A 23,959-nucleotide genomic window follows, 5' to 3' on the forward strand; every position below is an offset into this window, starting at 1 on the left:
CACATATATGTAGAATTTTCTGGATTTAATTATCTATATATTTATTTATGCAGGAATGTGTGGATTTATATCTTTATTTATGTATTTATTTGCACACACACACACACACACACACACACACACACACACACACACACACACACACACACACACACACACACACACACACACACACACACACACACACACACACACACACATATGTAGAATTTTATGGATTTAATTATCTATTTGCATATTTAGGTTTCGTATGTAGATTACGTTCTCCATAATTTGGCTCTTTGTGTCCATAAAGAAGATATTTTGAAGAATGTCTGCGGGTATTCAAATAGTTGACATTAATGGGTGCCATCAACTGTCAGGTTACCAACATTCTTCGAAATATCTTCTTTTGTGTCCAGCAGAAGAAATAAACTCATACAGGTTCGGAACAACTCGATATCGAGTAAATATTGACAGATTTTGTTTTTGTTTTTTTGTGGTGAACTGCCCCTTTAACATGACTCGCGTGATCGGCTGTCCTCCTGTTCGACAGGCGGCGCTCACGCGACGGGACACAAACAAGCGGAAGTGTGACGCCAGTGAACCTACTATCAACATCAGGTCGCGTTTTAGAGCGATTCGTTTCAGTTCATCATGCCTGAACGCGAATGTAAGTATTAATAACTTTATGTTGTGTGCGGATGAAAAATGACATTATATATGTTCTTATCGTATGGAAATATATACGCTGTTTGTCATATTCTGTGCACGCGCCTGTGCCGTGTGTATAGCGCGTCGTCTGTGTACGTTAGACTTCAAAGATAATGTGCAGATTTGATAAGTTAAAGAAATATGCGAGAGATATATACATGAAGATTGTCTGTGTGCTAATAAAAACCGCATTGACACGAATACAGCAAAGCTCCTGCAGCCAAACCTCTATTGTTTACAACACCGCATAGTCGAGGGATGGATGGGGAAACGGCTTCATGTTTGAGTGCTTTATATAACGAACCGCTTTTAAGGGATAGTTTGCCCAAAAATGAACATTAGCCCATGATTTACTCACCCTCAAGTCATCTTAGGTGACATTTGATGAATACAATCAGAGTTATCTTACAAATATCATGGCTCTTCCAAGCTTTATAATGGCAGTGAATGGCTGTTTCTGTTTTGATGCCCATAAAAGTGCATCTATCCATTATAAACGTACTCCACACGGCTCCGGGGGTTAATAAAGTCCTTCTGAAGCAAATAGGTGGGTTTTTGTAAGAGAAGTATCCATATTTGACACATTATAAACTATAATATCTAGCTTCTGGCGGACCGCCTTCTGTATTAGAGCTGCAACTAACGATTATTTTTTCTGTCGACTAATCTAACGATTATTTTTTCGATTAGTCGACTAATCTAACGATTATTTTTCCGGATTAATCTTATGATTCTTTTTTACTGATTATTGTACTTCAAAGAGGGTAGTGAATTTGTATATTATTTTAACATGAAATCAATGAATGATGACAATATTAATTGTATTTCAGGAAGGGTAGTGTACATAGTAGGCTATGCCATTTTATAAAGAAATATATGAACACAAGAAGCTTTTTAAACATAATATATAATGATACTATTCATCATAAAATGTATACAGAGTAGGCCTAATTAGGAAAAGTTGTTTACTATAGTAGTTGAGTATGATTTACTTATTGATTTGTGTCAATAGTAAACGAAAATGCACTTGTATTTATCTGCAAAAGGTTCACATACAGGAGCTTTCAGCATAGTTTTATTATAGTATAACTAGTTGTCTATTTTGAAGATACATGTGCATAAACAACGACTAAAGCTGCCAGAAGTTTTAGCCCAAACTTCAAAGACACATTTAAATGATTAAAGCTAGAGGCATATCTTAACTGTAATGTTACTTTAATCATGCAAACTACCTAATATACAGCAAGTTTTTATGCATATGTGTTTGGGACAGAGCGGAACCAGGTCGCATTAACAGCAGATATATGCAGCCCATAATAAATAAAAGCACAAGACGTACTGGGGTCGGAGAAGAACCCCGGAAAATGTGACCGTCTGTTGCAATGCACGCGCCACGGTTCAGCTGCGCGAGAGAACACTGGCAGTAGGGTTACCAGGTTTACACAACAAAACCCACGCATTCGTTACTCAAAACTAGTCCAAAACAAGCCCAATCGCGTTTCGGGGAGGTTCTCTGGTAAACATCGCGTTCGGGGGGTTAAATATGTGTGTTTTTTTGCAGGGCTGCCGCGTAAAATTCTCATTCCCGGGGCTAAATATCACATAATTGGGATCGCTTCAACCCGCGGACATGAGACACAGCCCGCGGCAACAGTGTAGAAGTAGCCCAATTCCGCGGAAAAAAGCGGGACTTGGCAACACTGACTGGCAGTGTGAAAGCTCCCGCTCTCCACGCGCACAGCACCTGCTCTGCCACCGCGCGCAGTGTGAAACCGGCATTACAGAGCGAACAAAGCACAGTTTTACTCGGCTTCTGTTTAAAGTACTCCCACACTTTTGAATGTCGCGGTCTGGCTTTATATGATAAATGATCATTTTCACTATGCCCGGGAGCAGAAGCTGCCATTATTCTAGATCTTCTGTTCCATTCTAGAACGTAAATAATGTGCCGCCGACGCGTCGACGCATTGCAGCCCTATTCTGTATTCAACTTACGGAAAAAGCGTAACTGACACGGCGATGGACGTAGTGTAAGCGCCTTTGCACACTGAGTCCTAAATTTTCGCATGCGTTTTTTCGTATTCGTGATCCGAAAAATTCGTCCCGCACAGAGACCGTGCACACTGAGTCCGATGCGTATTAATGAATGCGTTACGGAAAAAAACGCAAAACAACACAAAATGCCGTCTTCCACCTCCTTATTAAGGAGCTGCGGATTATCCAGACCGATTCAAAGTTGAATGTCAGTGGCTCCGTTTGAGGCTTTGCTAGCAATACTGGAGCCACATATTAAAAACAAGACCAGCAATTACCAATCCTGAACAGAGACTGGCAGTATGTCTAGGATCCACACACACACACACACACACACACACACACACACACACACACACACACACACACACACACACACGCTGTTTACAGGGAGTTGGTGTGCTATAATTATAGCTGTGATATTGTAGTATTTTTGATACAATAATATTTGTATATTTAATTGTAGGTATCTGAGTAGCACTGGCGATTCATTCACCAGCATTGCCAGCAGTTTTAGTTTGGGCATCAGCTGTAGATGGAAAAACGGATGCGAAAAATGCAGAAAAGCGAACCTGTTCCGATTTTTTTTTTGACGGACGAAAGTTTCGGAGGCAGTGTGCAAGCGTGATTGACATAATGTGAGGTCGAATTTATTTTTTGACGTGCAAAAATTTCGCATGCGAATTTCGGTCTCGGTGTGCAAAGGCCTTAAGCGTTTTGAACTGCGAGAGGCGTTACACTTTCTGCGTAAGTTGAAGACGGAAGGCGGATAGATGAACTTTTATGTTGGATATATGCACTTTTATGATGGATAGATGCACTTTTATGTTGGATATATGCACTTTTATGATGGATAGATGCACTTTTATGATGGATAGATGCACTTTTATGATGGATAGATGAACTTTTATGATGGATAGATGCACTTTAATGATGGATAGATGCACTTTAATGATGGATATATGCACTTTTATGATGGATAGATGCACTTTTGTTGGATATATGCACTTTTATGATGGATGGATGCACTTTTATGATGGATAGATGCACTTTTATGATGGATGGATGCACTTTTATGATGGATGGATGCACTTTTATGATGAATAGATGCACTTTTATGATGAATAGATGCACTTTTATGATGGATGGATGTACTTTTATGATGGATGGATGCACTTTTATGATAGATAGATGCACATTTATGATAGATTGATGCACTTTTATGATGAATAGATGCACTTTTATGATGGATAGATGCACTTTTATGATGGATGGATGCACTTTTATGATGGATGGATGCACTTTTATGATGAATAGATGCACTTTTATGATGAATAGATGCACTTTTATGATGGATGGATGTACTTTTATGATGGATGGATGCACTTTTATGATAGATAGATGCACATTTATGATAGATTGATGCACTTTTATGATGGATAGATGCACATTTATGATAGATTGATGCACTTTTATGATAGATTGATGCACTTTTATGATGGATAGATGCACTTTTATGATAGATTGATGCACTTTTATGATGGATAGATGCACTTTTATGATAGAAATGATGGATAGATGCACTTTTATGATGGATAGATGCACTTTTATGATAGAAATGATGGATAGATGCACTTTTATGATGGATAGATGCACTTTTATGTTGGATATATGCACTTTTATGATGGATGGATGTACTTTTATGATGGATAGATGCACTTTTATGATAAATAGATGCACTTTTATGATAGATTGATGCACTTTTATGATGGATATATGCACTTTTATGATGGATAGATGCACTTTTATGATGGATAGATGAACTTTTATGATGGATAGATGCACTTTAATGATGGATAGATGCACTTTAATGATGGATAGATGCACTTTTATGATGGATAGATGCACTTTTATGATGGATAGATGCACTTTAATGATGGATAGATGCACTTTAATGATGGATAGATGCACTTTTATGATGGATAGATGCACTTTTGTTGGATATATGCACTTTTATGATGGATGGATGCACTTTTATGATGAATAGATGCACTTTTATGATGGATAGATGCACTTTTATGATGGATGGATGCACTTTTATGATGGATGGATGCACTTTTATGATGAATAGATGCACTTTTATGATGAATAGATGCACTTTTATGATGGATGGATGTACTTTTATGATGGATGGATGCACTTTTATGATAGATAGATGCACATTTATGATAGATTGATGCACTTTTATGATGGATAGATGCACATTTATGATAGATTGATGCACTTTTATGATAGATTGATGCACTTTTATGATGGATAGATGCACTTTTATGATAGATTGATGCACTTTTATGATGGATAGATGCACTTTTATGATAGAAATGATGGATAGATGCACTTTTATGATGGATAGATGCACTTTTATGATAGAAATGATGGATAGATGCACTTTTATGATGGATAGATGCACTTTTATGTTGGATATATGCACTTTTATGATGGATGGATGTACTTTTATGATGGATAGATGCACTTTTATGATGGATGGATGTACTTTTATGATAGATTGATGCACTTTTATGATAAATAGATGCACTTTTATGATAGATTGATGCACTTTTATGATGGATAGATGCACTTTTATGATGGATAGATGCATTTTTAGGATAGAAATGATGGATGGATGCACTTTTATGATGGATAGATGCACTTTTGTTGGATAGATGCACTTTAATGATGGATAGATGCACTTTTATGATGGATAGATGCACTTTTATGATGGATAGATGCACTTTTGTTGGATAGATGCACTTTTATGATGGATGGATGTACTTTTATGATGATAGATGCACTTTTATGATGGATAGATGCACTTTTATGATGATAGATGCACTTTTATGATGGATAGATGTACTTTTATGATGATAGATGCACTTTTATGATGGATAGATGCACTTTTATGATGGATAGATGCACTTTTATGATGGATAGATGCACTTTTATGATGGATGGATGTACTTTTATGATAGATAGATGCACTTTTGTTGGATATATGCACTTTTATGATGGATGGATGTACTTTTATGATGGATAGATGCACTTTTATGATGGATAGATGCACTTTTATGATGGATATATGCACTTTTATGATGGATAGATGCACTTTTATGATGGACAGATGCACTTTTATGATGGATGGATGCACTTTTATGATGGATGGATGTACTTTTATGATGGATGGATGTACTTTTATGTTGGATATATGCACTTTTATGATAGATAGATGCACTTTTATGATAGATAGATGCACTTTTATGATGGATGGTTTTACTCGTAATTGTTTTTTGACTCGTTCTTCTCTCTGATGTGCTGATCCTCTCGTGTGTGTGTTTCAGCTGATGTGTACTCCAATCCTCTGGCTCCTGACGGCCATGAGGTCGAAGATCATCGGTCAGCGCTACAGTAAGTGCTCCTCACCATCACTTAGATCAGTGGGATTGATGGGTAAATACAGTGACGGGGGCTCGTTTTCTGCAGTGGGCACTCTTTTGTTAAATCTTTAGTCATTTTTTAAATCTCTTCCTCTCATGTGAAGCATCAGCAGTGACAGCACTCCAAGACAAGAGCAGGACATTAAAATGACATTATCAAACGCTTAGAATCTTGATTCTCTAATTTTAATAATTACTATCTTCATTCTGAGGTCCTGTTTGTTTGTGATCCTCAGATCCAAGCTGACCAATGATGACTTCAGGAAGCTTCTGATGACCCCGAGATCGACCCCGTCCTCAGCTCCACCCTCCAAAACACGCCAGCATGAGTACGTGGCTTTTGAACACACTTGTTGAAGATCTTTCGGTGATCGCATGTGCACTGCACGTCTCCATGATAACACCCTTGTTTAATATATTTTTGTTTCCATGAATTTCCCAGGATGCCACGGGAATATAATGAGGATGAGGATCCGGCGGCTCGCAGGCGTAAGAAAAAAAGGTGAGTTGAGGAAACAGTGAATGAATTATCATGCATTACTACTGCTTCAAAAACTGATCTTGCTGTAATCTTCCGCACACTTTCATACCTTTCGATCTGCATCAATGACCGTTTTATCAAATAAGTGCAGACTCTATTAAAATGCCCCTGTATGAGTGTCTTTTAGGCTATAATTATATCATGATATAGTTAAGAAATCACACAAAGAGGGCCATTTTTAAAAAATCAGCTCAGCAAATGCGAATTTAATTTTATACAACAACGGTTTAATAAACATATAAGTGACTTACATTTTAGACACAATATTGCCTGTTTTGTTCTATTTCACAGACGAAAGTAGTTCCAAACAAAGCCTGTTTTGTGAAAAAAACAGGACTGTTTTGTGTCTGAGCAACACACAGCGGTGTGTTATATATTGTAACTTGTATATAAAATATTGTCTGATCATCGTTATCAACAAAATCCAAGAAAATATCGAGATATTTAGTCAATATTGCAAACCCCTAGTCCTGACACAGAATGAAAATTGTTAACTTTAAAATCCACACTAAAACCCCTCAATAAATGAACATCATTTTATTTCATAAATAATTGTTAGTTTTGTAGCTATTACCTGCATGCAACACAGAATACAGTATTAATACAGTAATCACCTCAGACGCCCACTAGCCAATGTAAAGTTCATGTATGAACACACCAGGCAGAATTGACCTATCCGTAAGCCCCGCCCCCCTTAGTTACTGTTGCTAACTCGGATAAACAAATGGAGTTGCTATATCTTACAATGACAGCTGTCAGTGTGAAAACCTTATCCAGAGATGTTTTTGGACACAGATTGTAGCGTATATCCCGTCCGAATGATGGACAAACTTTACTGATGGTTTATCATGTCCTTTTTCACTCCAAAAAATCATCGTAAGAGAAGAAGTGCGCATTAACGTCTCATTCACAAACTCTCTCTCTCCGTGGCATTACCATTAACATACACAGCAAATTACACAAAAACACTCACAACTAACAGTACACAAACATATCCACAGAGCTTATGCCTTTTCAGCGGTGCAGTTAATAACTGGGAAACTTAGTATATGCAAAACAACTCGATAAACTGCGCGCAAGCTCTTCCTTTCACTATAATACCCATCAAAATATGAGTCCTCCTTATAGGACAGATCACGTAGACCTTAAACATATCTAAAATTAAATTAATTTACATATAACCAGTTTAATATGGAGAGGCAGTGAAATGTAGACCTTCTTGTTTTTGACCTACAGTGTCACATGACGTGAGAACAGTTATTACGGTTTGTATGTTAGCAGGGACTTTAATCGTAACTTAACGAGAGTTTGACAAACAGAAAATCGCTGGAGTCAGTGTTACAGTCCCTCAGGCACGATGTTTGAGCAGTTTTGTAGCATAAACACCATCAAATCGATGAGAGCTTCAGATTTCCCAATGTTTCTCAATGGCGCTGAAACCTAAAGATGTCCGAGTTCCGGTCCCAGCGCAACTGATACTCAACTGCTATTGGCTCATCTGCGTTCAAGGGGAGGGGCTTACCGATAGGTCAATTGGAACTGTTTTTCAACAGTGAATGTCCTATTTTAAATATATTTCCCCCCATTCATTATTGCTGAAGTACTGAAATGTGTAAAAATTCAATAGTTATTATTTTTGTCTGTTCTTACGCTCCACGCTTCTGTTTGAAGTTACTACGCTAAGCTGCGGCAGCAGGAGATGGAGAGAGAGCGCGAGCTGGCGGAGAAGTACCGCGACCGAGCTCGAGAACGACGGGATGGTGTTAATAAAGACTACGAGGAGACCGAGCTCATCAGCACCACGGCCAACTATCGAGCCGTGGGACCCACCGCAGAGGCGTGAGTGTCCTCTGCCCTTTGTGCATGTTAGAATCATCACAATTATATTTCTCTCGCTGTGTTTTGTTATAGGGCCATCTACTGAAGATGTGCAGGCAACTGGTGTTTCTGTTATTAGGGGTTCTTTATTATTAGAACTAATTAGTTGTAGGGGCTTTTTTGCCTATTTTCTACCAAGTTTGGCATGTATTTTGAAGTGTATTCGTCAATAATCATCATGTTGAATTTTCACGGGGCTGCCAGAGACTAAAAAAGGCTGGCCATTTTAGTAAAATGACTAATTCTCTAAAGAAACAAGATCTTTTGGAATGTGGTAAATGTTTGTAGACCAAAATGCACTTGATGTTTGTCACTTGTTTGGATTTGAATGTGCATTGTTTCTTTTCTTTTTCCTGCTCTGTTGTTGAACAGGGACAAATCAGCAGCAGAGAAAAGGCGTCAGCTGATCCAGGAGTCCAAGTTCTTGGGTGGTGATATGGAGCACACTCACTTGGTGAAGGGTCTGGATTTCGCCCTGCTACAGAAGGTACAACCACGTAGACCACTATATTATAATCATACACCGGGCTTGACATTCACTTTTTTGCTCAGCTGTCACAGTGGCTACTGGTTGTCTAAAGTTACTAGCCACTCAGCATTTTAACTGGCCACAATTTTGACGACGATACCAAGGGGGAAACCGGCCATATGGATATTTTTTATATGGAGTGTCTATTTACACTAAGTGCTAATAGCCCGCCTTATGGTCAACAGTAGAGATGGTGTAGGGGTAAGGGGTGTGGCAGAAACCCATGTTCGAATCCGCCAGAGCCGAAATTGCTCTGCTCACTTATCCCATAACATATCAGATCGGAAAGGCATTTAATTTTTTTTAAAATTAGGAAAATATAAAAAAATTGGAAACAAAATGTCTTACGTGTGTTTAATACAGTGTTAATTTTGTTGACAAATAATTTTCTTGATCATTTTCATCAGCAACTTTTTCACTGACGAAAATGAGACTATAATTAAACCAAAACAAGTTTTGGAGGACAAAAACTATGACCAAAATCTACTGTCATTTTCGTCAACGAATAAAAACGATTCTGGCAAGGGAATGTTTATGAACTAATGCTGAGGAATAATGACAATGTTTCCTTTACAATGTTTATATAGTAATATGATTTAGACGGTTGTAACGATGCATATTTTTATCTCCTCATCTGAACTGCAATAGAGACGCAGACCTTTCAAAATAAGAGTCCCAGTGTATTTCCAGCTTGTTTAAAATTAAGTCTCACATTATATACACATTTTTGGTTACACAATAAACTATTTAATTTCATTCCCATTTAATTCATAGTCAGGAGGAAAGACTAAGAACAGTATTTTACAAATGATTCAATAAAGTATCAGCGTTATAATAGTTCACTAAAACCATTAAAAATATTCATTACTTGAAATTCAATAAATGCTAACTGAAATAAAAAAATAAACTTAAACTTATTTGATGCTTTAGCTTAACCTGACCTTAGCTTAAACAGAAATACAAGATTATAAAAACTATATAGATGCTAGGGATGGAACAATTACCGGTTTCACGATAAACCACAATAAAATGTACTAAATATAGAGTACAATTTTATTATCATTAAAACCAGGTTTGATTATCATGATTTTCGCTGTAATCAAAGATTCGCTCAGGGTTTTTCCTACATTGAAATTTTTTTGCTGGCCGCCAAACAATTTTTTTGTCCTGCCAAAGCCTTATTTGATGAGTTATTGTGATTTATGATTGATGTAGTAGATGACTGCTGCGCTTGCGTTAACTGAGTGACAGAGAGAACGATCAGAGCTCCTCCCCCACTCTGTCTTCAAAATAAGCATTCTTAGCTTTCTAATATTTCACATATTGCGTTAATCAAAATCAAAAGGTCGGAAGACCGAATCCATGTTGCACGTGGCGCTATCAGACGATGTTTTCCTTTAATTACCGCTGGGTGTGAAATGCGGCCAAAAAACGTTGACTCTTCTCTGACCAGCTGACATAAACCATACTTTCAATAAACGGGAAACAAATTATATCCAGTTATGAAGTGTTTTCTGTGCGTTGACAAATCTTTTGCGATGTTCTAACAGACGGGATTCGCGTCTGCTAACATATTCAGATATTTCAGTATCGAAATCAATATTTTTGACAATTGATATTCTATAAATTCAACCCACCAAAGTGGCTAGTAGGAGCGACTGTGTTACACGCCACTGCTGAAATACACACGCATTTGGCCACATTAATGTCAAGCCCTGATCGTACCACTGCCACACATCTGCTTGTGTTTATGTCACTGTTTTAATTTCAGGTCAGAGCTGAGATCACTAGTAAGGAGCGGGAAGAGGAGGACATAATTGAGAAAGTGCAGAAGGAAGTCAAGTATGTTTCATAATTTCTTATTCGTTCACTTAACTCCGTTGCGAGTGCCTTTTAACATGTTAGTGTTTGACAGGAGAGACGAAGATCCAGAGCAGAAGATTGAGTTCAAGACCCGCCTGGGTGAGTTCAGTCTGTGTTTAATCTCGTGGTCTCTGGACGGCTATAAGACTGGACTGTTTCTCATGCGAGTATTGTTCTGCTCTTTAGGACGAAACGTCTATCGTATCCTGTTCAAGGGTCGTCCGATTGAGCGCAACGAGCTTTTCCTGCCAGGCCGTATGGCGTATGTGGTGGATCTGGAAGACGAGTATGCAGACACAGACATCCCGACAACCCTCATCCGCAGCAAAGCCGACTGTCCCACCATGGAGGTACAGACCCCAAACACAAGATTTCAAACCTTGGCATTACTTAACCCTCTGGGGTTCTTCATTTATGGGTCACACTCAGGGCCTTCGGGTCTAAAATGACCCGGAGGGCGGGATTAAGATAAAAAAAGATTTGAGTAAAATCAATGAAATATATTTTTGTTCAATAATATTTTTTCTTTTCTTTTTTGGTGTTTTGAGATAATTTTATGATTAATAATAAATATTTATGCAATAATTATGACATTATGAAAAAAAATTTGTATATATATATATATATTATTATTATTATTTTTTTTTTATTTTTTATTAAAGCTGTATTTCATTTTAGAGTCAAGCCTAGGCCTCATGAAAACAATTTTTTAAATGAGATCAGTGCCATCTGGTGGACACATTAAGCATTTTTTATCACGCAATAGCACATTTTTATCACTATAGTGGATCTTGCGTTTTATAAAAAAATGTAAAAAATCGTAGCTTCATCGGAATGGTCCGAAACTTGGTGACTTTATTGGTACTTGGTATATGAACACCCAAAAAAACTTGGGGACAGGATTTGAAAAGTCTAAGTGGTTGTAAAAAAAAAAAAGTCACAATCAGGACAAAAATGACCCCCATAGGAAATGAATGGGAAATTGGCAAAAATATGAAAATACAGGGGTTTTTTTTGTGCATACAATCTACAAATCAGCCAGGATGCAGAAAAAAGGACTCAACAGTGAAGGGGTGAATCTCTAAAACATATGCAAAACAGACAAAAAAACACACACACACACACTTATACACACAAAAACACACGCACACACAAATTAACGCGTGCCATACCAAAAGCTAATTGTGTTTTTGTGTGTATAAGTGTGTGAGTTTTTTTGTCTGTTTTGCACTCTTGATGTTTTAGAGATTCACCCCTTCACTGTTGAGTCCTTTTTTCTGCATCCTGGCTGATTTGTAGATTGTATGCACAAAAAAACCCCTGTATTTTCATATTTTTGCCAATTTCCCAATCATTTCCTATGGGGGTCATTTTTGACCCGAAGGTCCTGAGTGTTTTTTACGACCACTTAGACTTTTCAAATGCTGTCCCCAATTTTTTTGGTTGTTCATATACCAAGTACCAATAAAGTCACCAAGTTCCGTATCATTCCGATGAAGCTACGATTTTTAACATAAAAAAAAAACAAAGACCCCCTGAGGGTTAAGGACGCAGATGCTAACATGTTTTATTCACTCAACTTGCATTCAAATGCTGGAAAGTAAATCACACCTGTTAGTAAATATGGTTGTCAGTTCCAAACAGAGGTGGCGATCGGCTGCTTTGACCACCCAGAGCGCAATAGCAATGGGCTAAAAACACTCAGAATGTGGCAGTAGGTTAGGATTGCATGGGCAGACTTTCTTCAGCTCACTTTGAATGTCTAGTCAAAATGCTGTTTTTATTCCTCAGGCTCAGACGACACTCACCACCAATGACATAGTCATCAGCAAACTGACGCAGATCCTGTCGTACCTGAGGCAAGGCACACGCAACAAGAAAATCAAGAAGAAGGACAAAGGTAGTTTCCTGCACGGCTGATGTCCAGTGCTGTGCGTCAGCTTTTTGAGTCAAGTACTCTTATCACAGTGGTTCTCAAAGTGTACTAAAGCTGCAGTCCGTAACTTTTGCCGCTCTAGCGGGTTAATGAACAGAACTGCACGCGTCTTGAGGAAGAACATTGTAGCCTGAGCTACTTCTCTCTGTTTGTTTAAAGCCCTATTTGCACGGGATTAGTATTATCTGGGGACCTCGTGTGATTTAGAAATTACTCTCCCACATCTGAATTTTGCGTGGCGCATTCGCACGGGATAAGCAAGCCTGTGATTTTACTCGAATTTACTGACTTATCTCCCGGATATGATGTCAAGACTTGTAAATGTTTTTTCGTTATAGATATAGCTGTATGAAATTATAAACAGTCGTATCGATATCATTTTGATTGTTTTATAGTAATAAAGATAATTTAGTTCAGTCACAGAACAGACGCTACAATTAAAAACTGAACTGAGCAATATACGGCGGGAGATTCAGTTTCAAAGCTAAATGTAAAAGTTTGTCATTGTACTGTTCTGTTTTTGTGTTTTTCATTAAGAATAATATTAAACACACCATTCAAGCAATTTACTCCCAAATTGGTGCTCATTCTAAAGTGAAAGTATAATATTTCATAACGGTGCGGATTATATGCAGCCTAGCTCCATTCTTAGTGAAAGATAAAGATAAAAATGCGCACAGGAAACAAAAACCTTGCAAAAATTATATATGATCACAGAGATGCCGATTTGCACGGGACTAAGATCACAGACATTCTCTGATATTATTACAAATCACCAGAGGTCCCCAGATAAGACTAATCCCGTGCGAATAGGGCTTTAGACGCGTCGTGCAGGGACTGTGCTTCTCCGCAGCGGTGTGACCCAAACCGGCCTAAAATAGTCCCAATATAAACACTTCTTAAAAGTGTACCGTAGTGATTCAGGATGAGGCAAAAACACGGTTTGGAAAATTGATTCATGATGTACTCGCTCATTATACATTTTTTAAATTGTGAACACGAAAAAGTTACGGATTGCAGCTCAATTATTTCCTGCAGCCCTAGACATCACTGAAAGAAATGGGGGCAAAAAAGGATCGAGGGATTGATTACGGTGCTCAAATTTGCCATAACTCCCTCAGCCGAAACTATGCAGCAGTGTTAAAATAAAAAAGTATGTGTGTGTATATATACGTATACATATATATATATATATATATATATATATATATATATATATATATATATATATATATATATATATATATATATATATATATATATATATATATATATATATATATATATAAAGCTCTGTCTATGCTATAGCTATTAAATGTGACCCATTATGCCCCTTTTTACTAGATGTAATATTAGTCTCAGGTATCTCCAGAATGTGTCTGAAGTTTCAGCTCAAAATACCCCACAGATCATTTATTATACCGTGTTGTAAATGGAAGGAAAAACATGCTATTTTCGTGCCTGTATCTTTAAATGCAAATGAGCTGCAGCTCCACCCCCTCTATCCAGAAGAGGGCGGAGCCTGTACAGCTCGTGCCTTGGATGCTCTGGCATAAACTAAAACTGTTTGGTTTTGATTATCATAAAGCCATATCAGTCTAAACTTCTGATATATGGTTTTCTGAGCGTGCACACACAGAAAGCTGTGTGTCAGACGTCCCGTGAGTATTAAACTAAGTTCTCTTTCACGTCTTATTGCGCTTAAACTGTCAAATACACACACGGTTATGTCAAAAACACACACAGTTCACATAAACAGCAGGGAAAGAAATCACTTGTGTGTATTAGATCTGTGTATTAAAGTGACAGCAGTGTAATATACAGTAGCTACTGATAGATCTGCTGTTAATATGAATCAAACAGAAAATCACTCACTGCTCTTGACTGAGTAACTTTAATGGCTTTAATAAGAACACATTTCTTACTTTAATGCTGCTGTTAAATGGAGATAAACGTGGCGGACTGTGTACAGCTCACTCAGGGGTGGAGCTATGCTAACAGGGCGGAGTCAGGCAGTATTTGTGGGTGGGGCCTGTTCCAATGTGACGTCACATTGAGTACATTTCTGAGAGCTCATTTTGGCCATACACTGAATGGTTCAAGTGACCCAATTCCGATTTTTCCCTCATGTGGCACAGATCGGATATGACGTGTAAGCAGAAAAAAAACGCATGAATTCTAGGGCTGTAATCAAACAAAGAAAATCTTGGTCGACTGAAGTCCTGAAATTTGACTAAAAATTGACTAAAAATGACGTTAGGAAAAAAAACGTTAAATGAATTAGCTGCGCACTGTGCGCAGTTCTTGGTGGCCTTGTTTTCTGCCTTAATGAATTATAAATAAACATAAAAACTAGTAGGCTATTTGCAGTATATTAAATAGTTTTTGAGCTGATTATTTTGCACTGAAATGAATTGACACACGAGTCTGTGGCTCTGACAGCGTTGCATCACGTGCACCTGCGCAATATCATAGCCTATGACTTCCCAAAATATAGTACTATGTAGTCAACTAGTGATATCATCACAAGAACTTTTGAGGAATATGCGACATCATTTAGACCCGGGGTGTCCAATCCTTCTCCTGGAGGGCCACTGTCCTGCAGAGTTTAGCTCCAACCCCAATTAAACACACCTGTACCAGCTAATCAAGGTCTTATTAGGCATACTAGAAACTTCCAGACAAGTGTGTTGAGGCAAGTTGGAACTAAACTCTGCAGGACAGTGGCCCTCCAGGACCGACTTTGGACACCCCTGATTTAGACCATGGGTCTCCAAACTCGGTCCTGGAGGGCCGCTGTCCTGCAGAGTTTAGCTCCAACCCCAATTAAACACACCTGAACCAGCTAATCAGTGTCTTATTAGGACCGTGTAAGACCTTGATTAGCTGGTTCAGGTGTGTTTATTTGCGGTTGGAGATAAACTCTGCAGGACAGCGGCCCTCCAGGACCGAGTTTGGAGACCCCTGATTTAGACAGTTGTTTTTGTCATATGTATTATAATAACTGACTATCATTTCAGCCGCTCTGTGCACATAGGATCAGCTCAGCTTCGCGGCTGAGACACGAATAGACTATTAACTTAAAGCTTACAGTACAAACGGTTACAGCTACAGTTACAGTACAAAGCATGAATGATCATACCCCTTTTTTTATTAATAATAATAAGAGAAATTATTTCAAAAAATAAGAATCATATTTACAGCTATTTAATAACTTTCCACATTTCTGAAGTTCTCAGAACTAGTAAATAACAGACCCCAGTGCAGCCACAAATATCATAACTATCTATAATAGGCCTACTGTAATTAAGGCATATATTCAACAAATGTATTAAAAACAGAAAGAACTTTAATGGCATTATAATGCCGCCATAGTCGGATATAGTCACCAAATCGGAATTGTGCATCAAGACCCGCAGTGTAAATGTTTCAGATTTATGGGGGAATAACAAACTGAGGGATTTTTACCACAAAAGGGTAAACACACTGCGGACATATAACTGTTCAAAAACAATATATAAAAGTTAATTTTGCATAATGGGTCCCCTTTAATAACTGTGGAAATGGGTCTATAATGTAACTCTTTGACAAGGCAAAGAAATTCACTTGAATATTTCCACCATAAAGGTTTGTCTTCAGTCTTCAGACGTCATGTAGCTCAGAGCAAAACCGTTAACCAAGGTCATTTGGATTGAAAATGCACTCTTATTATTTTGGAAACATCACAATGCGCAAAGAAGAACTTGTGGAATAGTGCTTGTGTACGTGTGAAAGTTGAGTGTTTTCTCTGTTTTCAGTGCGTCTGGATGAGAAGAAAGCTCCAGAGGCCGACTTGAGGTGAGTTTACGCGCAGGCAAGTGTTTTACGTTTCTGATCTAATCGTTCGCTTCTTAATCGTCTGTCTATGTGTGTGTTTGTGTGTGTGTGTGTGTGGGCAGCATCTTTGACGACATCGGTGACTACATACCCTCCACCTCCAAGAGCATCAGAGACAAAGAGAAAGAGCGCTACCGTGAGCGAGAGAGGGAGAGGGAGAAAGATCGAGAGCGCGAGAGGGAGCGAGAGAGAGAACGAGAGCGAGATCGGGACGAGGAGAAAAGACGACACAGTTACTTTGAGAAGCCTCGAGCTGATGAGGAGGTCAGCTGATCACTGTTGCTTAAAGAAAGCTACACTGTGTAACTTTTTTAGTTTATTCTTAGCTAAAAACACTTAGTTCTTTCAAAAATATATGTGCTCATTAATGTATATTTACTTCTTTCAAGTAATAAAGTATTCTCGTAAGTTTATAATATGCCATTGAAAATACATACGGGTGAGGGTTTGAATGCGGGTCGCCATGTTGCTCCTCCATCTTGAAAGTACATTAGCCAAAGAGGGACATTCCCGTAAATTCAAGCTTCGCCTTTGGCGTTTTAACACTCGATGGCTCCGTGTCCAATGTGGACGAGGTGGAGCTGGAAGCCATGTTAATCTTGGACTAAATCGGCCACCGTAGGAGTTAAAACGAAATCGGAATTGAGAGGAACAGAAACTAATATTCACTGGATGGTCATATACAAGTTCACCACTAGATGGGGGAAAATATCACACAGTGTGGCTTTAAAGAAAATGATCCTCATTGCATCAGAGTGTTTGTGCAGAAATTAAGCAATCAGTGTAATAATTGTCTCATGTTTCTGTCTCTTCAGCCCATAGACATCGACAAAGGTAAATGTTCAAACATTCACACACATAATGGAATGGAGCTTCCATATAAAAATTGTTAATTGAAGGAGTAATTTCCTGGAAAAATGAATTTGAATGATAAGGTACTTCAATGCTGCAGTTGTGATGTTCTCTTGCAGGTCCCGCCTCGGTGAAGGACCAGATCAAGCTCATCAATGAGAAGTTTGCTGGAATCGCTCAGGAGCCATATCCTTCACGTGACTGCTGATGTCACAACTGAACGAATGAAAATAGAGTCCATTCAAACACCGGTTTAGACTTTGTGAATAGAGCGAAATGATAAAACTGCTAAAAATGAACAGGATATTTTGAGACGTAAAGCCAAAAAAAAAAGCTTGTTTCATAAAGAAAAGGACGCCTTTTGGACATCACACATTACGGTACCTTACGTTAGTCAATGGCTAGTGTCAGTTTCATTTTTCTATTTAGATCTACTCCCATTGCATCCGATTCGCATCTAAATAGCATTCGAAATTAGAATTAGTGTGTCCCAAATCATGGTGTGTTGAAATGGTCTACTGGATGGTCTACTATTTCCAGTCAAGAATCTGAAGTGCAGATCCATGCACACTTACAGCTAATATTGCCCACATCCCATTGCACGTTGGTTGAGGATTCGATTCGAACTACAAACACGAATTAAGAGTTTTAAACTACAAACTAGGGTTGTAACGATATACCGCCATGATGGTAGAAAGACACGATTATCATACCGTGTAGATTTGCTTGTCTATGGTACTGGGAAGAAGGAAAAAAAGCAGACACAGACAGAACTTTACTAGACACTCAGAGACAGAGGCTGTTATCTCTAATCTCTGTCCCACGTCGAAAATTAAGTTAAAGGGATAGTTCACCCAAAAACCAAAATGTGATGTTTTTCTGCTCACCCCTAAGGCATCCAAGATGTCGGTGTCTTGGTTTCTTCAGTAGAACACAAATGAAGATTTTTAACTCAACCGTTGCTGTGTGTCACTCATATAATGCTTGTCAATGGGGTCTAATTCTATTAGAGTTAAAAAAACATGCACAGACAACTTCAAATTAAACCCTGCGGCTCGTGACGACACATTGATGTCTTAAGACACGAAACCATCGGTTTCTGAGAGAAATTATGCAAATATATCACCTCATATCAGACGAACGCTTCAGCTCTGCAGACTGCCATCACTTCCTGTGTGTGAGGTCAAAATTCTGGCTGGGTCATAGATATATATACATAGATACCTCATTAGTGCCTGCGTGGATCATGGCGTGGATCGCTCGAATGAGGAATCTACTTATACATATCTATGACCCGGCCAGAATTTCTTCTGCGAAGGAGGAAACGCATCAAACATGTTGACCTATGGGAACACATCCCTCCGTGCAGATACAGGTATGTCCCGTTTATAACTTAACACGCCACTATTTTTGAAAATAGGCTCATTTTCCGTCTCCGCTAGAGTTAAACAGTTGAGTTTGACCATTTTCTAATCCATTCAGCCGATCTCTGGGTCTGAAAGTAGCACTTTTAGCATAGCTTAGCATAGATCATTGAATCTGATTAGACCGTTAGCATCTCGCTCCAAAATGACCAATGACTTTCAATATTTTTTTATATATATATTTGTTTAAAACCGTATACTGTGAAACCGTGATATTTTCTGAGACGAATACCCTACTGTGAAAATCTCATACCGTAACAACCCTACTACAAACATGGCAAGACTGACAGTTAAGTAGAGAGGTTTATATAAAGGGGTTTGATATTTATTTAACGTTATTCACGATAAATGTATCAAATATTTTTTCATGTCAGCGGTTTATTGACTCTATAGCGATTGTCAAACATGAATTCAAGGTGCACTTTTTCTTTATGCAAAAATCCTGGTTATAAGCGTTTTGGGTTTCTTCTCACGATATTCTTAGCATTGTATTAGAGAGCCTCTAAAAGAACCTTTGCAAAAATAAAACATTTACAGACTTGCATTCTTGCACGAGAAACCATTAAACTTGGCATATAGGACAATGCACAGCCAAATTGCACCATCAGCCCATTTTGCGGTGTAGTTTCTTGGCCACCACAGAGTATGCCTTAAAGCAGACCTAAAGCCTTGAAATATGATGTACTGCCCTAATGACAGCCACATTTTGAACACTTTTTCACAGTATCTGCCTTTTTTATACACCCTTGAAGTTGGCAAACAGGACCATGTACACAGCCGTATTGGGCCTTCAGTCCATTTCGTGTCTTGGTTTCTCCTCCACCACAGAGAATGCGTTAAATTGGACGGTTACACTTTATTTTGATAGTCCACTTTAAACATTCTACTAACTATAAGTAACTTTGCAACTACATGTCAACTAACTGTCATTAGAGTATTAGTTGACTGTCAGTAGACTGGTAGGTTATGGTTAGGTGTTAGGGTTCGGGTTAGTAGAATAAGTTGAATTGTAGTTGCCAAGTTACTCATAGTCAGTAGAATGTCTGTTGGGGGACCAACAAAATAAAGTTTTAGTAAATATTAATCAGACAGTCTACAAATACTCTAATGACAGTTAGTTGACATGTAGTTGCAAAGTTACTTATAGTTAGTAGAATGTCTAAAGTGGACTATCAAAGTAAAGTGTTACCAATTGGACATTATGTCTTGATATTAGATGTACGACCCTAATGAGAGCAAAATTTTGAACACCTTTTCACAGTACCAGCCTTTTTTATAGACCCTTGAACTTGGCAAACAGGACCATGTACACAGCCGTATTGGGCCTTCAGTCCATTTCGTGTCTTGGTTTCTCCTCCACCACGGAGTATGTGTTAAATTGGACATTAGGTTTTGAAATCTGATTGTACTGCCCTGAAGAGAGACAAATTTTGAGCAAATTAATGCATGTGCATCCATGCCCTTGTTTTCTTCATAGTAAGATGGCAGTGACACACAAAGGATAATGGGTTATATAAAACTAGAAATTGTAATTCAGAAGCACAGCATGTCTAATTTATGTATTAATGTGTATGATTTAAGTGTTCTCGTGTAACCTGATCACTGCAGTGTTGAGTTTGTTTCTTTAACTGTGAGCACTGGAAGCAGACGTGAGGAGAAGAAGCATCTGGGAGATTTCTTTGGGATGTCCAACAGTTACGCCGAATGCTACCCTGCCACGTGAGTTCCTGTTCCTCTCCTCTCTCAGCACTGTACAGTTCAAGAAGATGATGAAGCTGATGCTGCTTTATCTTGCAGAATGGATGATCTGGCTGTGGACAGCGATGAAGAAGTGGACTACAGCAAGATGGACCAGGCAAGAATGAGTTTGAGTTGTGATGTCTCTGTGTTTCTCCGGTCAGGCGTGTTCACGAGTGTGTGTGTTTGCAGGGTAATAAGAAGGGTCCTTTGGGCCGCTGGGACTTTGACACTCAAGAGGAGTACAGCGACTACATGAACAACAAGGAGGCGCTGCCAAAGTAACCCCGGCTCTGTTTTCTGAGTTTGGCAATGTGAGGTTGTGTGTGTTCATTAATGATGTTGATGCTGGTGTTTGTAGGGCTGCCTTCCAGTACGGCATCAAAATGTCAGAGGGACGAAAGACTCGCCGCTTCAAAGAAACCAACGAGAAGGCCGAGTTAGACCGACAGTGGAAGAAGATCAGTGCTGTGAGTTTAGCGGCTCTCATCCACTACATTCTGTGTAATGTTCAAGAGTCTGGAATAAAAACACCAGTGATGTTCAGTGTGTCACATTCTGCTTATACGCTCTCTGTTTATCTCAGATCATTGAGAAGAGAAAGAAGATGGAGGCTGATGGGTGAGTGTCAATGGTTTTTCTCTTCTGTTTTTTTAGTTACTCCTGAGTTCTAAAGTTAAAAAAAAAATCACCCTGCCATGTTTCCATCCACCTATTTTTATGTGAATTGACATAAATCAGGGGTCTCAAACTCACGGCCCGCAGGATGATATTTTGTGGCCCCCTTCTTGACATCAAAGTTTAGTGTTAGTAAACTTGCCGCGCTTGCTGCCTCCTTTGTGTGTGTGTGTGTGTGTGTGTGTGTCCTCCCTCGTTGGTTGTGATAAACCGTGTGATTGACAGAAACAGACGAACAAAGCTGATCGTCAATGTCAAAATGATTGAGATGGCCAATCAAATCAAAGTAGGCGGGGTTTACGTTCTCTTTTGGCTTGCACACAGATGAGCATGTCAATCTATCGCTTAAAGGATTAGTTCACTTTTAAATAAACTTTTGCTGATCATTTACTCGCCCCCATGTCCTCCAAGATGTCCATGTCTTTCTTTCTGCAGTCGAAAAGAAATGAAGGTTTTGGATGAAAACAGTCCAGGGTTTTTCTCCATATAATGGACTTCAATGGGACCCAAACGGTTCAAGGTCCAAATGACAGTTTCAGTGCAGCTTCAAAGGGCTTTAAACGACACCAGACGATGAATAAAATTAGATCGTGGTCATAGATGTATAAGTAGATGCCTCATTAGCGACTGCACGGATCAGTAGAATGAGGAATCTACTATTGATACATCTATGACCACGATCTAATTTGACCTCACTTGCTGGAAGTTATGGCGGAGCTCAGAGACGATCACGTTCGTCTGTTAAGAGGTAAAATAGTAGCATAAATACTGCTGGGTTTCTCTCAGAAACTGATGGTTTGTCTAGATAAGACCCTTATTCATCATCTGGTGTCGTTTAAAGCCCTTTGAAGCTGCACTGAAACTGTCATTTGGATCTTGAACCGTTTGGAGCCCATTGAAGTCCATTATATGGAGGAAAACCCTGGAATATTTTCGTCAAAAACCTTGATTTCTTTTCGACTGCAGAAAGAAAGACATGGACATCTTGGATGACATGAGGGTGAGTAAACTATCAGCAAAAGTTTATTTAAAAGTGAACTAATCCTTTAATAGCGTTGCTGAGAGAGACTCTATTCTTTCTGGTGAAATCACAAAACAAAATGCAAACGTGTCCATGGCCTTATTATACAATCATTGATGAACTTCTTTGATTTTACTGAAGAAAAACTATATGAGAGCGGATTAGAACCCGAAACCTTTGACACGGTTGACAAAAATTCATCCACCAGACCACTGAGAATCCTTAAGTAAATCGCGGATCTATGTATTTATTCACTCACTCATGCATAGAATATCGGGACTAATAATATATTCCAGGTCAAATGAGTTTGAGACCCTGGACATGAATTGTACAAATGCGGTTTAAAGAAACGAATGCGCCCGTGTTTACGAAGCGCTCGTGTGAAGACTAATATAAACGGCCTTTAGCAAAAAACACTCCATCATCAACTTCAAAATCAACCGACATCGTTGTTTTCCCTTTTTTTGCTAAAGGATGTTTGTATTGGTCTTCACACGAGCGGGGGGGCGGTACTTCTGCCTATGTCTAGCGTGACCTTTCTGACGCGATTACACAATCATTTGCACAAATTTTGAAAATGTCAGATGGTTTGTCTAGATAAGACGTGTGTGTTGAGAGTAGTTTCTCGTACGATTGTGTTCCCAAACACCAGCATCCCAACGCAAGAGCACATGACAGCGCTCCGCCTGACGCTCTGTGACGACACATTCATGATGGAGGGAAAAGTGCCCGATTGGTTTATTACTGATATTTTGTGCCAGTTTCTCAGGAAGTGATGGAGCCATGTTATGATTAGATCAAAATGTGTGTTATTAGTGAAATGGCTGTAGTCATACAGTGAGTGTGTGTGTGTGTGTGTTCATGATCTGTTTCTTGTGTTTCCTCTCGTTCAGGGTGGACGTAAAACGGCCCAAATATTAAAGCTCCACCAGAGAAGAGCTCTTTCCAGCTGTGTGTGTGATGCACATGTACAGAACATCAATTGTCCATTTTGTTTATTTTTATTAAACAAATACATTGGTAGAGAGAGGATGTTATAGCATTTTAATGTTTCCGGTTCATCCTCAAGTGTTTTGTCAGTTTTAAGGAAGTGTGTAAAAACTGTCAGCTTCTAGAAAGTGAATACTTGTCCTCATCTTATGAGAGATGAATGTTGACCGTCTTATTCCATGCTACACCTTGTGGCTATTTAAATGCTCTTTCTTTTTTTGAGCACATTTATTCATTAAATACAAATGCTTTGTCATTTAAATTCTGAGTTACAATAAAGTATAATACACTCTGTGGATCTGTCTCCCGTTCTGCTGTTGAACTCTTCACAATACCGTGATGATTTCTCTCTCCGTCTCCACCTGATTCTGCACACAGTCAGAGAACAGTTAATAACACACAGATGCTCAACCCTC

General features: G+C 38.7%; 2 protein-coding genes across 3 annotated transcripts in view; one reads left to right on the forward strand and one right to left on the reverse strand.

The window, feature by feature from the left end:
• Positions 1-545: 545 nt before the first annotated feature.
• ik (IK cytokine) lies at positions 546-23,839 on the forward strand. Its single transcript, XM_079835249.1, has 20 exons — positions 546-652; positions 6,123-6,189; positions 6,455-6,547; positions 6,661-6,720; positions 8,431-8,598; positions 9,010-9,124; positions 10,938-11,008; positions 11,082-11,128; positions 11,216-11,379; positions 12,821-12,929; positions 16,763-16,802; positions 16,904-17,105; positions 17,657-17,675; positions 17,813-17,878; positions 20,755-20,836; positions 20,915-20,972; positions 21,047-21,135; positions 21,216-21,324; positions 21,441-21,475; positions 23,447-23,839. Exons 1-20 carry the CDS (start codon positions 637-639, stop codon positions 23,472-23,474), a joined length of 1,638 nt encoding a protein of 545 aa, XP_079691375.1. The 5' UTR covers positions 546-636; the 3' UTR covers positions 23,475-23,839.
• The window catches only part of LOC307137538 (arf-GAP with Rho-GAP domain, ANK repeat and PH domain-containing protein 1), a 48,774-nt gene continuing 48,347 nt past the window's right edge, over positions 23,533-23,959 (reverse strand). For both annotated transcript variants that reach the window (XM_079835248.1, XM_079835247.1), the window contains one exon: positions 23,533-23,911. In XM_079835248.1, coding sequence (XP_079691374.1) covers positions 23,797-23,911 — 115 coding nt within the window. In that variant the 3' untranslated portion in view covers positions 23,533-23,796. The remainder of the gene's footprint in view (positions 23,912-23,959) is intronic.

Source organism: Gobio gobio, assembly GCF_949357685.1.
Source record: "Gobio gobio genome assembly, chromosome: 14".
Classification (NCBI taxonomy): Eukaryota; Metazoa; Chordata; class Actinopteri; order Cypriniformes; family Gobionidae; genus Gobio; species Gobio gobio.